The 15,848-nt window shown below is 38.0% G+C and overlaps 1 protein-coding gene across 1 annotated transcript in view; it reads right to left on the bottom strand.

Moving 5' to 3' along the window:
- il11ra (interleukin 11 receptor subunit alpha) overlaps window positions 1-15,848 on the bottom strand; it is a 43,473-nt gene that overhangs the window by 4,654 nt on the left and 22,971 nt on the right. The window contains exons 2-11 of the mRNA XM_084572809.1: window positions 10,381-10,480; window positions 6,062-6,128; window positions 5,081-5,247; window positions 4,273-4,387; window positions 3,842-4,005; window positions 2,971-3,134; window positions 2,490-2,634; window positions 2,173-2,256; window positions 566-668; window positions 337-416 (exon numbers count right to left, since the gene is read on the bottom strand). Coding sequence (XP_084428935.1) covers window positions 338-416; window positions 566-668; window positions 2,173-2,256; window positions 2,490-2,634; window positions 2,971-3,134; window positions 3,842-4,005; window positions 4,273-4,387; window positions 5,081-5,247; window positions 6,062-6,128; window positions 10,381-10,480 — 1,188 coding nt within the window. The 3' untranslated portion in view covers window position 337. The remainder of the gene's footprint in view (window positions 1-336; window positions 417-565; window positions 669-2,172; window positions 2,257-2,489; window positions 2,635-2,970; window positions 3,135-3,841; window positions 4,006-4,272; window positions 4,388-5,080; window positions 5,248-6,061; window positions 6,129-10,380; window positions 10,481-15,848) is intronic.

The following is a 15,848-nucleotide window of genomic DNA, read 5'->3' as shown; positions in this document are numbered from 1 at the left end:
ATCTGAGGGGTTGTCTGTATGTTGTTTATAGCAGCCCTTTGAACCATTTCAGTTCTTCGCGCTCTTTAGCGGGTATTTTGTTGTACTTATATAAATCTGAAAGAAGAGACACTTGATTGGAATTAGCTTTGCCACAAGGGCTGCTCTCTATCTAGAGGTTTAAACTATCTGCCAAACACACTAAACTCAGAACAAAAACAACCATGTGTGGCCATCAGTGTGAACTTCACATATTCATAACACATGCACAACAAGAGTAAAATTGTGACAAGAAGAAGATATTAACCTTCAAACTAAATGGCTGCATGTTGTACATGTATGTAAATGTATGCTCACTTTAGATTGGCATGGACTTCATCTTGACCATAGAGGCGAGTTCCTGTATGGTGGCATGATCACGCCGCCTCTGCCTCAACCTGTAAATACAAAACAATCCGGAAAACGCCAACTAAATATTAAAAAAAATGCCAGACTTTGCAAAACAAATGGAAAAGATCTCGCTCACAAAAGTTAAAAAGAGACAGGCTATGTAATTGTGGGTGTGGGATACGCGTGTGTGTCTTACCACACGATAAAGATGAGGGAAAGGACGGTGGTGAGGATGACCACGGAGAACAAAACCAGGAGGATCACCAAACCCAAATTACCTTCATCTTCATGTTTAGGATCTGGGTGGGATGAGGAAGGAAGCAGACAAAAAGGGAGGTCAGCGAAACAATCGGGGAGGGAGAAACACATAGAGCAAAGGAAGAGACTGAAATGGAGGAACGCCTGCATAATAGAAGACACGGATGTTGAAGTGGAGTGACACAAAGAAGATCAAATTTAAACCAAAAACATATACAGTTGGATGAAAGAGAGTTCACACATCTCTGGTTCATTATCCCTGTGTGTTTGTGAGCCAAGAAAGGGCAAGAAAAAAATAGTTTCTGTGTGTTCTTGGATTTAATTACTCTCTGGCGAGGAGTTAATTTTAAATCTGCCATTTTAGCTTTCACACAAACATGTATTTATTATCCCGAGAGGAGTAAACAACTCGCATTCACACACAGAAAAAAAGACAGGGATAAAACATTCCGAACTGTGAAAGTAAGAATGCACATCAAAACTAAAATGTGGAAAAAATAAAACATTTACAACATGAAGGGTGATTTATGAGCACATCTGCTAATGACAGCACACTCTCTCACACACAGACACAAATAGAAGAAGACATCTGGTTCACAGGAGACCAGCTTCAAGAATCCACCAGTATCACTCACAATCAACCTCATATTTGTCTCCTTGTGTGTATATCACGTGGGTGTGTGCCTACTTGTGTGTATATTTTAGACTGTGTGCTTGTGATGCCTTTTAACTCTATTTTTGCCCGTGTGTACGTGAGTTGCTATGTACTATGTACATCATCCAGAGCACATACTGTATTGTAGAAAACATGGCACCCCGTCGGTGCAATTTACTGTAATTATATATAATTTGGTGGTGAGGCTAGGCGTGAGGTACTTGCATTAACTGTAATAACTGTAAATAATGCCTTCCCAGAGATTACTGCTGCATTAATGACTCGTGAAGCTTCATGATGCGACTGAAAAACAGGGTAAAAACATGCTCATCCTGCTGATCCATTAGGTACAGTGAACATATCAATCTCAGACTGAGGAGACACACTGGAACGTTTAAAACAAGCTGGAACAGTATTTTATAACAGATCAATTTTAGTGTGTTTATAACTTCACATCAAAATGATATTATGGAGGTTTTACTTCTGAATGTAAAGACACCAAATATTTCCAGCTGACTTTGAAGCATTTATTTCCAAGAATAGACGTACACTAATACTAGCAGTAGTAAAGTTTGTATTAGCAATGCTAACATGCAAAGGTCACACTTAATAAAGTATCTGTATTTTAGAGTACTAATAAAGGCCTGGATATACTTAACCTAAATCAAATAACTATAGGCACAAAAGGCTGACAGTGAAGTCACTTCACATTGCTTTCAGTACACAGCACAAAAACTAGGATTACAGACACTCAACGACAGCCTGACACCGTCAACTAGCCGACTGCTGGTTTGGTGTGTCACGGCCCTAAGAGCTCCAGTATAGCTCCAGTATAGCTCCAGTGTACCAGTATGGACCAGTTATTGTTTAATGTATCTTATGAGTCTTACTGTGTGGCTTTTCAGTGGAGGTTTCAGGCTGTGTGCTGAAGGTGAAAATATCATCTGGATCCTCAGGTTCAGTGGTGGTGTAGGCTACAGACACAAACACAAAATCAGATATTTATTCAAGTCAGTAATAATAAACATACACAAAGTACAATAGGTTGCTGTTAATAGTTCAAAAACTAAGTAAAGAATACTTAGTGGATTCACTTGTTATTATCAGATCATTATCATTATTTTCCAGTCCTTTATGCTATTATTTTCTGAAGAACACAGCTGATGATGTTATGTTTTAAATAATATTTAGAAATATTTTTTCTGACCTTCCCAGGGCCTGCCGAAAAACAAGGGACTCCATTCACTCCATTGGCTGTCTATGTTCACCTCATCCCGGGCTCGAACCTGAACCTGGTGGAGGTGGCCGGCAAGGGCATCCAGTATAACAACTTGACTATCCTCAGAGTAAATCTGATTGAAAGAAAGATGTGAATGAGGGAATGAGCACACACATACACAAGAAGATAGCAGTGAACTTGAATAAAAGCTGATGTAGTGATGGTGCTATAGCACTGACAAGAAGTATAGACTGACCCGGCAGCTGAAAATGTGAGAATGAAGCTATCTATATTTTAATGTTGTTATTCTTTACTTAAATGATCGCTTGGGATGTAATCTGCGAAAGCAGACTGTTCAGCCATTTGCGGCTGAACAAATTCAGTTTTCTCAAATACAACCCGTATACACTGTGTTAAAGCTTAAGTTTATTCTGGAGGGCAGACCCAACCCATGGCCTCTCTTACTAACCTCTGACCAGTACATAGAGCCAAGTGGCCTGTATCTAATGTGAAACATTAGTGGGAAAGCATCCTGCGCCGGCCAGGAAGAGGGAAGGTTCCATGACACGACCAGCTTCTTTGGAAAACCATCTTGCTCCTTCACTGACACGGACTCTGGAGGGTCTGGTTTTACTGCAAAGAAAAGACAAACACAAGCATTTAGAGTTTATTTGTTTTCGTCTTCAGAGCTTTCATTGTATACATGCTAAAGCAATAATCAAAACAGCTTTTCGAAATAATGAAGTTGTTGAAAAAGACAGTTCACAACATTGGAACATGACAAAATAAACTAACTACCGCCTGTTTGAATTCACTCACGGCAAACTAAACATCACCGTTTTAGATGATATAAAGTAGAAAAATGTGTCGCTTTGATGGAAAGAGTGAAACAAAGTGTTTCCTTAAACAGTCATGTTCAAAAAATAAAATAAAATAGCTGGATCACCTTGGAACGACTTATCTTTAATTTTTTCTTTTGTTAACAATATTAACACATCTGTGTAAAAAGAAAAATGACAAAGATCCTTCGATCAAAGCAGCTGCTGAGAAGACCGTCAGACCGTCACCAGGAATGGCTCTGTTCAAGAGCAACGAGAATGGCACGGTCACAACAGCAGTCGGGAAAACTGATGTGCAGTGTAAAAACATGATGACGTATCTTTCTAACAAAACATAGTTTGCTTTAACTTTTCATCTAGAGTACCCAGATTGTCCTCTGGGATGGATGTGATTTGCAATGGTTATGTGGTTGATAAATTCTGAAGAAAGAAGAGAGGAGAGGAGAAGAGAGGAAAAGCCCTTGCTTGTGTAGATGATTAGTGTGTTTCATGTGATCTTACATAGCTCATGTAATTTAAAGCGGGCATATGTTGTCTCAGATCCCAGGTCGTTGGTCTGTGTGATTCTAAGGGTATGGAAGGTCTGCCAGAAGGCAGGATGATCGATATCACAATGCTTGAGGGCAATGTTCAAGATGCACGGCCTCCACTCCTGACCAGTTCCCCTTGAAAACAAAAACAAAGATAAATTGGATTTACTCAGGAGTTACGGAAACCTACATACACACTGTAACTACACCACAGCAGCTGAATGCTGAGGCCAGTCATGTTTGAGGAAGGGTTGTAGAGTTAAGAGAGGAAGCAAAGAAAGATTACTCACACTACATTCAAAGTGTAACTCTGTGGCACTTGATCTATATTTAGAGTACTTACAGTCCATTCTGAATTTGACCTTGGGTGTCACCATTTCAGTTGCAGTAACTGGCTCTTACCTGTAGGAGGCATTGTATTTGGCTGGCAGGAAGGTCTTTACATGTTCCTCCCAGGAGCAGCGAACGTGTGAGTGATTGGGCACTTGACAGGAAATCCTCAGCAGCCCAGGGGGATCTGGGAAATAGGAGGCAGGCAGCGTTTATTTTCAGACAGAGTTTGTTTTTTATTAGATGTTGTGATATTTTTTGAGTTTCTCTATCTTGCCCTTGAGTGAAAAATGAACAGTTCGGTCCCTCTCATGAACCAAAATATTTCATAACAGGCCTAATCTGAACCATGGAAAACTCCCTAATCCACAATGGGAAGCCTACTTAGGGAGCTGCTTCCTGTTTAAGACTGTTACAGGAAGTGGAGGGCTTTGTGTCTATGATGGTAGGAAAGATCTGTTTCCTCCGAGGACCAACAGCACTGTTATGAGTATTACTACTCCATTAAGTTACAGTCAGAAATGATTTATCATTCATAAATTAAACGTTAATAAATATATTTATTAAAAAGAGGGATAAGGAGGGAACTAATGAAACAGATGAGTCAGAGACATAATGAAAAATGTGTAGAGACAAATTTATCAGAGTGGTCAGAACATGTAAGTGGCAGATGCAGAAACATCTTTTAAGAATTATCCAATGAATGAACTGAACTGTAAGGGACTATGAGGATGTCTGTGCGTATGGTGCTCAAAAACACAGGGGAGGCAAATAGTAGTTTTTGTAAAAGCTGCAGTCCTGAGGCAAAAGACTAAATGTATGGCAGTCCTTAAAATGTGTGAACTTCTAAATTAAGCGAACAAGTCACGACAACACTTACGGCCCAGCCTGAGTTTGACGGAATGGAGGAGGAGCCCACTGTCGTCATAGCAGCTGTAGTTGCCCTGCGCTGACTGGTCGACGTGCAGCAGGACTAACCTTCCATCTGATGTCACTTGGTGCCATGGCAACGCTGCGCTGCGGTTGTGATACCATACAACCGGTGTCCTGGTAAGGGACATGTAAGACTTCAGTTATTATGATTGTGAGGACTTCACCCACAAACCCTTTGCTCAGCCTAACACCTGAAGTAGAACAAAACAATAATGGTGAGCTAATCGTGTAAGTAGCAGCATGTTCCATGTCAAGGTAGTCTTTTTCTGTGCTTTCATTTCTGTAAACACAACTCATGAAGATATCACAACCAACATGTGCATTAGAGCAGCTTCCAATATTTTCCAAACCTCCTTTAGTAGTAGTTTTTTTTTTAAGTAGCAGTAAATTTTCTTTACAAAAACGTGTTGTTTCTAGCAAATTTTACACAAATGGGAAACATTTTTTGCTGGGGTCTATTTTAGCTGTGTGTTGATCACTCATTATAATGGAATAAAAGACTAAGAGAGAAATGCAGTCTTGAAAGTCAAGAACAAGCTGAAAGCCACTAACCCTAGTGTGGCTGCACAAAAATACCGGTTAGCGAGATCAATTTATTTCTGGGTTTCCCAGAATGCTTTTATCTTATTTGGGTTTTATCTATTTATAGCATATTTGCTTTTAACTTTATGTGTTAGTTTGTCCAGTTGTCCACATTTTCCACGATTTCTTTCACCAATTCTGAGTAATAATGCATCAATCTATACCTTTCAAAAGAAAATAATACACAATGTTTGAATATACAGTAATGAAATGTCTATAAAGCCAAATGGAATGCTATTTTTAAGATCAAATTTGCGCTGCATCACTATACTGCTATACTGAAAGAACTCTTCTAAACTCCACTAGATCTGCTCTGGTGTGCTGCTGGTGTGTTTTGTTTCCTTACCTGATTTGTGACTTCCCACAAGCCAGTGTCACATTGGATTCCAACCGCCCATACTGTACGTCTGACACTGCAAACACAAACATCAAATAAAATATTTAAGCACATTGTTGTCTGGTATCTGCACTTTGCACAGTCAGACATACCATCCGTCCCCATTGCCTGTGTTAATGTCATTGACGCGCCATCATTTACAGTATAGTCTGCAGTATCACAATAACATGACCATACAAGGTGAGGTATCCTGCAGACACCAGTCTGAAGAGCTTTGGCACACAGTATAAAGCTGCTCTAGTGTGCTTTACTTTTATTTTTTTTAAGTTTATTATTACTATCATCATTAAAATAATATTACTATGTAATGAGAACCCTCCTTGAGATCCATTTAGTAACAGACAGAAGAGCAAATACCATGAGCAAGATACTAGTACAGACTGTACTCCTAAATACCATTTAAATCATTTTTGATTTTAACACTGAACAGAATTGTGAATATATAAAGCAAAATTTGTCAAATCACTAAAAAGACTTTCTACACATGAAGAGAAGAAATCACATAAACACAAATCATGTACCACACATTCCAACAGAAAGGACACAAAACAAGACAAACTTTGAACAGTGGGTGGTAATGACCTCTGTTAACCTAAAACTGGTTAGGCTGTGTAGTTTAGTTCTAGCCTGGAGGTCATTCCAAAACCAAACAGTCATGGTAATAAATCTGTGAAGGTTCTCAGTCATCCAGGTCATGGTATATCCAAAAAAGGTTCAAAAAAGGCAACTGGACTTGTAGAGTTTTCTGAGAATCGCAATATGTCTGTGAAGGTTCTCAGTCATCCAGGTCATGGTATTCTCAAAAAACTCTACAAGTCCAGTTGCCTTTTTTGAACCTTTTTTGGATCATGGTAATAAAGACTTTTTTCCAGTCTCAGTCCACACAGATGGCATCTTTGAGCATAACTAGTTTCCCTAATCCTAACTCTAACTAATTCAAAGGTCATAGGTATTTGTACAATTACAATTTAAAGCTTACCTAACCTGTGTAGAATGGCCTTATACCAGCACATAGCAATGATGTAGCCTGAGTTTAGTCATAACGGATTAATTAGACTAAGACTGATTCACAGAAGACTCAAAATCACCTTGTGTTCCCAGTCATAACTTCACAGCGACCCAAACTAAAGAACTGACTGTGGTATTGACTGAAATTAAAAAGATCACCATTAGTGCTATCTAGCCGTAGCGATAACTTGAGTTTTATCTGCTGAGGTTATAACCAATAACATATTACTTGGCTATGTCAGATCTACTAAACAATACAATGTAATTTCACGTGGTGCTTGTGTCATTTAAAAAACAAAACAAAAACATTTAATTACATTAACAGAAGTAGTGTTCCAACTATTCATCTACAACTACAGCAACTTTGCGGTTATTAACAGGAGCTTTTTAATTATTTCTTTTTTTTACCCAAGACACATCTACCTAAAACAACACAAACAACACTCCGTGTAGGCCCATGAAGTGAGGTGGCAGCATGTCTTTCAGCTATGGATATCTTTGAACCGGGTCACATAAAAATAAAGCTGTATGGTGAACTGCCCCTTCAGTGTCAAGACTAGATCTGGTGTAGACTTAGTTTCAACTAAAGGTTTAAACCCAGAAACAGTTAACATGTGTCTGTTTAAAGCAGTTTGACTAAATGTCAAAGAAAAAGCTTTGCATGGGTTTATTAAGTAGAAGATCAGTTTGTGTCGATAACGTCAGATTTTAGAAAGTGCAAAACTATTACTTGCCATCCACAAAATTGGAGGGTGGTGTGGATTTGAAGGAATACTAAGTGCAGTGTATACCTGAACAAATATTTGTGGTGACTATAGTAATTTGCAAAGTTGATACTCTATCTGCAGTATGTGAGAGTTGGTGTGTGCATGTTTAGCTTGGCTTCATAATGTGAAAGCTGGCATTTACAGTAGATCTAGAGTGGAAAAACATCACTTTGACTGCAACCCTGCCACGCACATACCTTCATTAATTCTCAACCTCAATCGTTCAGGCATGCACACTCCCTGCCGGCCTCTCCTCCCTTGGTAACAAACAGTTTGCCCGAGGTTCGTGTTTTTGTTTTTCTTAATTTTTCATACAATCACACAGAGAAGGAGAGACATCTTATTGTCATTTAATACACTGCTTGTACTGTTATTTTACCTCCTACAATAACCTCATATGTTCTTCAGGGATCCACTAAGGTAATCCTAAATTAAACACACATACTCAAGATGAAGGCTTTACTAAAAGCCTTTTTGAATGTTTTTCACTGGCACCAAAAGTTCACTTTTCTGGCCTTTCAGCTTTTAGTGGCTACACAAAATGAAACAGCTGGGGAAAAGCATCAGAAGTGCTCCACAGTGATTTTGTGGTTGCATTTATTTTTTTGGAGTGCTGAGGCAAATGCACAAAAAATTTGAACAATGAAACCTACTCACTTCTTAAAAAAAGAAATAAACAAATGGAAGCCTAACACGATGCATGGTCAATACATTTGAGCTACAGCAGCCACCAGCTTTTCCAAACAGAATGAACACATTCGGTGACTCACTTATTTGATTGGTTCATCAAAAATTTGGTTTCAGTCAGGATGTCAATGGCTTAAATCCGAGAACACGAAAATAAACGATCACACAGGTTTCAACACAGGTTTAAACAAAACTGAGCTCGAGCCAAATTGTCTGAACCACTTGCTGGGAAATGAAACTAAAGGTGACTGCAACCGCTTATTGTTGGAATGAAGGATTTGAGATAAAAATAAGACAATACAAGAACAACATTGTGGGTGAAATTTATCTCACATTCACATTCTATGAAGTAACCTGCTGATATGTGTTTGCAGTTTCAATAGTATCAAACGTGGTACGTTTACAGTAAGCTTTGAAATAGCTGATCAAAGAAAAGTCAAATTCTAGTATAAACTTACCTTGTATAAACACTAACTTGTGTTTAGAGGTTTGAATTATATTGCTCTAAGATATAAATAAAAGCTACAACTGTTTCACAGGCCTGAATTCTACAGGTCCAATTCGGAGATTTAAGTGAGCGAGTAAACAAGTTCCTAAAAATTGGATTGGATTGACACAGCGTTATCACAGGCTAAAATGTATGAATTAACATGTGAAATGAAATGTTTTACTGTTCTTCAGTTATCGTTTTTATTAAGTGCCTCTCTCACCATTTTTATCCAGATTTTCTTTTTCCATTTAACCATGGACACACACACTATCCTCCCCCGTGTGTGTGCGTGGGTGTGCGTGTGTGTGTGGTACCTAGGGCCATGGTGCAGTGCAAAGAGTTGGCTGGTCTGAATGTGTGTATTCATGTTTTATTGGCAGTGAAGTACATTATTCCCCAAACCCGCAGCGTTCCACTCGTATCTGATTCTGCCTCTGGCAAGGGGGCCCAGACATGTGCACAGGCAAACACAGACATAAAACCACACGCACTGAAGCACACATACCCACAGGCGCGCACATACTAAGGCTGCAGGTTTCGTCTGACATTGAAATCTGATGGATACAGAAATTGCAAGCCCGATGAAACTTAGTACTTTCCAAACAATAAAAAGGGGACTCTGGAGCAGCTGTAGGGTATAATAAATGGTAAGAGAACATTTTCAACCATTTTATCTGAATGTCTGAAAGGGCAAGTTGTTGTTTTTGTTGGATATATTAGTGTGCCTGATTTAAGAAGATATAGCAATGCAAAGAAAGAAAGAAAGAAAGAAAGTCAATGGAAAACGTAAAGCTTCAACAATAGAATTCTTTGCAAATTCCCATTCTAGTTTTTCAAAACTGGACAGTTACAATAAACAATGAGAAGAAGTTTTCCTTTGGAAAATGAGTCAGTCCTTATGGTAAATTGCACTGTATCCAGTTTAAATTTTGGACTCGTTTTCTCCCTCCTTTCTTCTGCAGAAGCTTTAGATCCCATAAGTGCTTTGAGTCAAGATAAGTGGGAATGCCTAAAATAGTTCACAAAGGATGCCTTGCCAGATCATTGACAGAATGTTTGTGTGTGTTGTATTTTTATGCATCAGCGTGTTTACAAGACTCAGAAAATGCGTTGTTACATACTTCCTTATAAAAAGGCATCTCTCTGTATGGTGTGCAAATCTAGTATTTATGTGTCTGTGTCTGTGTCTGTGTGTGTGTGTGTGTGTGTGTGTGTGTGTGTGGGTGTGTGTGTCTGTGTGTGTGTGTGTGTGTGTGTGTGTGTGTGTGTGTGTGTGTGTGTGTGTGTGTGTGTGTGTGTGTGTGTGTGTGTGTTACCTTCATCAGTCCAAATCTGAGCACTGGAACTGGAACGCAGCGACCAAGATAAAAACCAGATGACTGTCAGACACACAGGACTGGACAAAAGGCCTGGCATCTAGAAAGACGGAGAAAGAGAGAGAGCTAAGGAACAAGGCAGCATAATGATTGTAAGTTATTTTAAAGCTTAAAGGGTTAGTCACCTAGCACTAACACCAGCCACAGCAGCATTATTACCATCATCATTTCAGGTCAATTTTGAAGAAGAAATTGGTTTGAAGAGAAAAATGTGTCAGTAAACAAAGAATTTTCCATTTCTTTGTCAATTTCCTCAGTATAGAAAAGACATACCAACGTGAAAACTGGTTGAAGATAACATGTTGCAGGTAATCTCTTGTACATGTCTATTTTATAAAATATACTGTGAAGAGCAAACAAGAGAATGGTGAGACAACTTGTCAGACTGTTGGTGCAAGTTTTTCTCAAGATTAAAAACATTCATTCACATGAATAATGTAAGTGAAAGTATGCTGGTAATGTTTTTTAAATGGCCAAAAACTCTGACAAAAGTGTGGACAGTGTTAAAGTACAGATCCAGTAGAGGAGAGAGTGTAAAAGTGTGTACAGTGTATTATTATTAGATTAAATAGTTAAAGATACCACTGTGTGTGAGTGTGTGTGTCTGTGAGTTACTAAGAGTCAAACACTAATGGCAAACAAACTTATCTCTGCTGCCATGTCATGATGTATCCTTATGAGAAACATAATAATGCCTTTAATTACAGTTCCTCAAAGACAGAGGTGATTAGTCTTTAGTATGATCCATTTCCTGCTCACATAGGATGCTAGTGGTCAAATAGAGCTCATAGAAATTAGATTAACCTCGAAAGAAAAGACAAAACAATCAACAATAGTTGACGAGCTAACTGCCTTTCATAGTCAGAATGTTTTCTCTGGCTGCTGTCCAGATGTTAGAATTCAGGAAAGAGTATATGTCAGTTGTATGACTGGATAGTCTCAGAAATTAGACTATAAATGTTCTGAATAGTGTGAGTGAAAGTGAAAGAAAAAGAGACGATTAAAGCTCTATGAATGTGAAAAGAATTAAAGGTTACAAGTGTGAGATACAAAGAGTCACACATCTAATGATAAACACATTTATCTTTGCTGCCACGTCTCTTTACAGAGCTGCACGTGAGTTATCCTTATGAGAAACACAATAATACCTTTAATTACAGTTCCTTGAAGAGAGGGGTGATTAGTCTTTACTGTGATTTATTTCCTGCTCACATAGGATGTTAGTGGTCAAATAGAGCTCATAGAAATTTCATAAACCTTGAAAAAAAAAAAAGACAAAAACATGTGAAAACTATAAAAGTTTGAGAAAGGCTGGAAAGAAGTACGATAGACTCCAAGTAAAAACATGTGCCATATTAAAGCTGAAACCACGCCTGAAATGTGCAAACGGAAAGGTAAAGCTTTAAATTGTGCATTCTTTAAGGCTATTCATCATTCTACTTCACTCTTTAGATGGTCCAATGCCATTTTTTTTACAAAAAACAAATGAGACATCTTCTGTGGGTTGCCAAAGAGTCTGATGAAGTCAGTACAAAGACGAAAAAGGTCACTCCTTTCATTTGTACACAAACTACATTTCTTTCAATGTCATAGCATAATAGAGAATGAATGACGAGTTAGAACTCTGACAATCACTTATTCATGTGGCTTATATAAAATTTTCTTTTTAGTTATTGAATGTCGTTCGAAATCTTTCAAGATACAAAATATGGACAGAGGCTAAAAGAAAAGAGAGCATGATGAATAAATTCATCCACACTTCCAACTGTGAATGACGTTACTTTAGCGTCATTCCCACTGTTCACAATTATAATTATGGCTGCTCCTACTGCTCAGATATGCAAAAAAATTTATTATTGCAAAAAGCCATAGCCCGATCATCAGAAGTGTGTGAATTCTTTAAGACAGCAGCATAAGTATCTGGACTATTAGAGTGAGTTTCATCTAACTCTTGGTCGGGGGACACACTTTCACTTTCCAGTGCTTTTCTAACCTCAATACGTATTTTTCCCTTAACATTAACTCTAAATGGATGTAAGCAATCATTTGCAGATAAATAATGAAGGTGCATTTCCAATTACAATCAGCACAAGTCACTACAGACAATCATACTTAACATCATCCATACAATCTAACTACAATATCAGAAAATGTCTTAATTTAGTCGACACTGTATACATGCTTTTGTGATCAATAAAAGTTTCTTCATTCACAGATTTCATTTTAAAATATATTTTAAAATCTTTTAACAGAAGTTTGATCAGCTGCTCAGAAAATAATCAATAGATCAAATTGATAGAAATAGAAAACTGTTTGTTGCAACTCTGACCCAAACCTTACACAGTGCTCTGTTCCCATGGCTACACAAAGCAGATTCTGAAGAACTACATTACTTCCTTGATAATTTAGTGTGATAGTGACCACACAAATAGGATGAACTTTAGAGTTTTCTCAAAGAAACTTTAAAATGCCCACTGTGGTTTAGTGTGATTCAACCATGTCTGTTTTTTGGCATCTGTGCCAAATAGAATATCTGTTTGTTTAAATCCTAAAATAAACATAATTAACTTTTTATCTGAAGAACAGGGTGTTGTTTGGCTTAAGCAAGTGCTGCAAGGCTGCCAGAGTCTAAGCAATGGTGACACTGTGTTTGGTGAATTTTAGACACTGATTACCAATTGTATTGTGAGTAAAATAGATAATGATGGGGCAGTAGTAGTAAGTAGTAAGTAATGTAATCAAAACAGTCACTGAGTGATATATAGGGCAATGAAAACAAGCTGAGTATAATGGTGTCAAAACACTCGCTCTCATTGTTTCTATGTATACCCATGTCAGAGGCCTCATGATAGGTTACTGTCCTGTCCAACAGTGCATTTTAACAATCCAGAAAAGCACATTTTCATTACATTCAAGTCCTGGATTTTAATATCTCAGTCACTATGCCTTGACTTCCACCAACAACCATAGATCTATGTATCACAGCCACCAACGTCCACAACCATACAAGCATAAGTGCAACAAATAGTATAGGATTCAAAAATAATAAACTGCTATCTCGTTTAAAATGCAGGTTAACATAACACATTCTGGTGATTAATACACAAATACCCAGGCAGCACGTTAAAAAGTACCGGTTGAACAGTGGATAGCTGATGTCATCACCTCCCTTTCCAGTGAAGTGCTGCATGTACAAAAACAGAAAGACATACAGTCGAGGCCAAAACACCCTCAGTGCCTCACAAAGTCAAAAACTGTGTAGGGCAGCAGAGACAAACTCTATCTCCACCAGTGTCTTATGATGTGGCACAGCAGTGTTAAATTCACCACTGTAACTTCACACAGCGCACTCAGCAAATTTTAATCTCACAATGATCTCCCTCACTTGCTTACATTCCTCCTCCTCTGTCCATCCAGCTCTTCATGCTTTCTCAAGGCTCTTTACTTCGAGTACATTCTGTACCTCTGTCTCGTTGGTATACTGGTACTGAACTCAACTGTTTACACACAATAAGGTACACATAACAAACAGCTAACATACAATTATACATTTTTTTCAGCTCAGGTTTGAGCTAAAATCACTTCTAGAGGACGAAAAGAGTATTAAGTCTTTAAAAGGAGATGTTTTTTTAGATTTATGATCTACACAGTTTTGAGTACTAATTACTAATTTATTGTCAAAAGATCGATTTTTGATATCCCTTTTAATATCCCTTTAATAGAAAGACATGGTTACATGTCTCAGTGTGTCCAGTAAGATGGTAGTGTAACAGCTGTGGCATCTTATTTTCGCATTGCTGGTACTTCTATATTTAAAACACCAGTACTGTTTGTTGATTGGCTCAAATAGGTAAAGGTATTATTGTTTTACTTCTAGTAATCCCACAGACGTAAGATACTTTTTTTGCTGTCCATCAGAGGTGTCAAGTAACGAAGTACAAATACTTCGTTACTGTACTTAAGTAGATTTTTCAGGTATCTGTACTTTACTTGAGTATTTCTTTTTCTGATGACTTTTTACTTTTACTCCCTACATTTGTACACAAATATCTGTACTTTCTACTCCTTACATTTGAAAAACAGGCTCGTTACTTTTTTATCCTCCACGGATGACAAGACGTAAAAGACGTGACATGATCGGACATGACTAGAGCATCGGACTAGAGAAGGAAAGTCGACGATGCGCGTCCTGTGTTCTTCTTCTACTGTTTTGAACAGGCAGCCTGTTGATTAGTTTGAACTCTGCTGCCACCTAGTGACTAGAGGCTGTTTATCAAGCATCAATAAAGACACTAATACTGAAAGTCCACCTGACTCCACTATTTGAGAAGTACTGGTCTGGTGTGGTTTCTGTTGCTATCATTAGCTTTTTGAGGATTTTTTGGAAGCTAGTTTACAACGTTAGCAATGCTATGGGAACACACCGTTTTGATAGTATAGCTAACACTAGCTAGCGGTTTAAAAACAACAACTCAGTAACTCTCAATTTATTATTAAAAATTATTCCGGATGCTCATGCAGGACCTCTGATCAATTAAGTCTAGATTATTCTGATAGAACTTTTTAATTTTGCAAAATTATCAACGGATGAATTGTTAATGGCAAAATTTTTTACTTTTTACTTAAGTACATGTCAGAGCCTGTACTTTCTTACTTTTACTTGAGTAAAGGAGTTGAATCAGTACTTTTACTTTTACGAGAGTCTTTTTTTACACAAGTATCCATACTTTTACTTAAGTACAGAATGTGAGTACTTTTGCCACCTCTGCTGTCCATCCCTTTCAGCCTGTAGCTTACTTTATCAGACCTTGACACAGGCTTGTATTTCTCAATCTATTCATCAGTGAATCCTTGGATATGCTTTCTATCCTTCAAATGCCACAAAGTTCAAGGTTCAGTAAATATATTCATGTCTTGGTTTATAATGATTTACCCTTTTCTTTTTCCAGCTTTCCATGGAAGTAACTAGAGATCAGGGAATGTAGACTGCATCTCCCCGTACCTCTCTGCACCTATCATTCACTCCCATCTCATTTTTCCATCCTATTAAATCTCATTTCGCTTATCTGTTCTCTGTCCTTGCAAACTTTAAAGCTCCATTTCCCCTCCTTGTCTGTATTTTCTGCACAAGCAGGCTTCAGTAAACATGTTTATGTAAAGTTTCTAAATCCCCTTCGCTAACACTGGTTGTTCCCTGAGAGAAAAAGGCTAATCTGTCCTCTCACTAATATCCAACATGTTCCTGCTGATTTTTGGTGCTAAAGTTCAGGACCAGCAGGACTCTAATTCCACGCACTTCAGACAAATTAAAAACAAAAGAAATTAACAGTATCTGTGACACATCTCTATTTTGAGTAATAATACATTTTAGCGGTGGTAGTAAATACTGAAAGAGGTCCTAGACCGAT

Source organism: Chelon labrosus (genome assembly GCF_963514085.1).
Source record: "Chelon labrosus genome assembly, chromosome: 22".
Classification (NCBI taxonomy): domain Eukaryota; kingdom Metazoa; phylum Chordata; class Actinopteri; order Mugiliformes; family Mugilidae; genus Chelon; species Chelon labrosus.
This window is presented reverse-complemented; position numbering and strand designations above follow the sequence as displayed.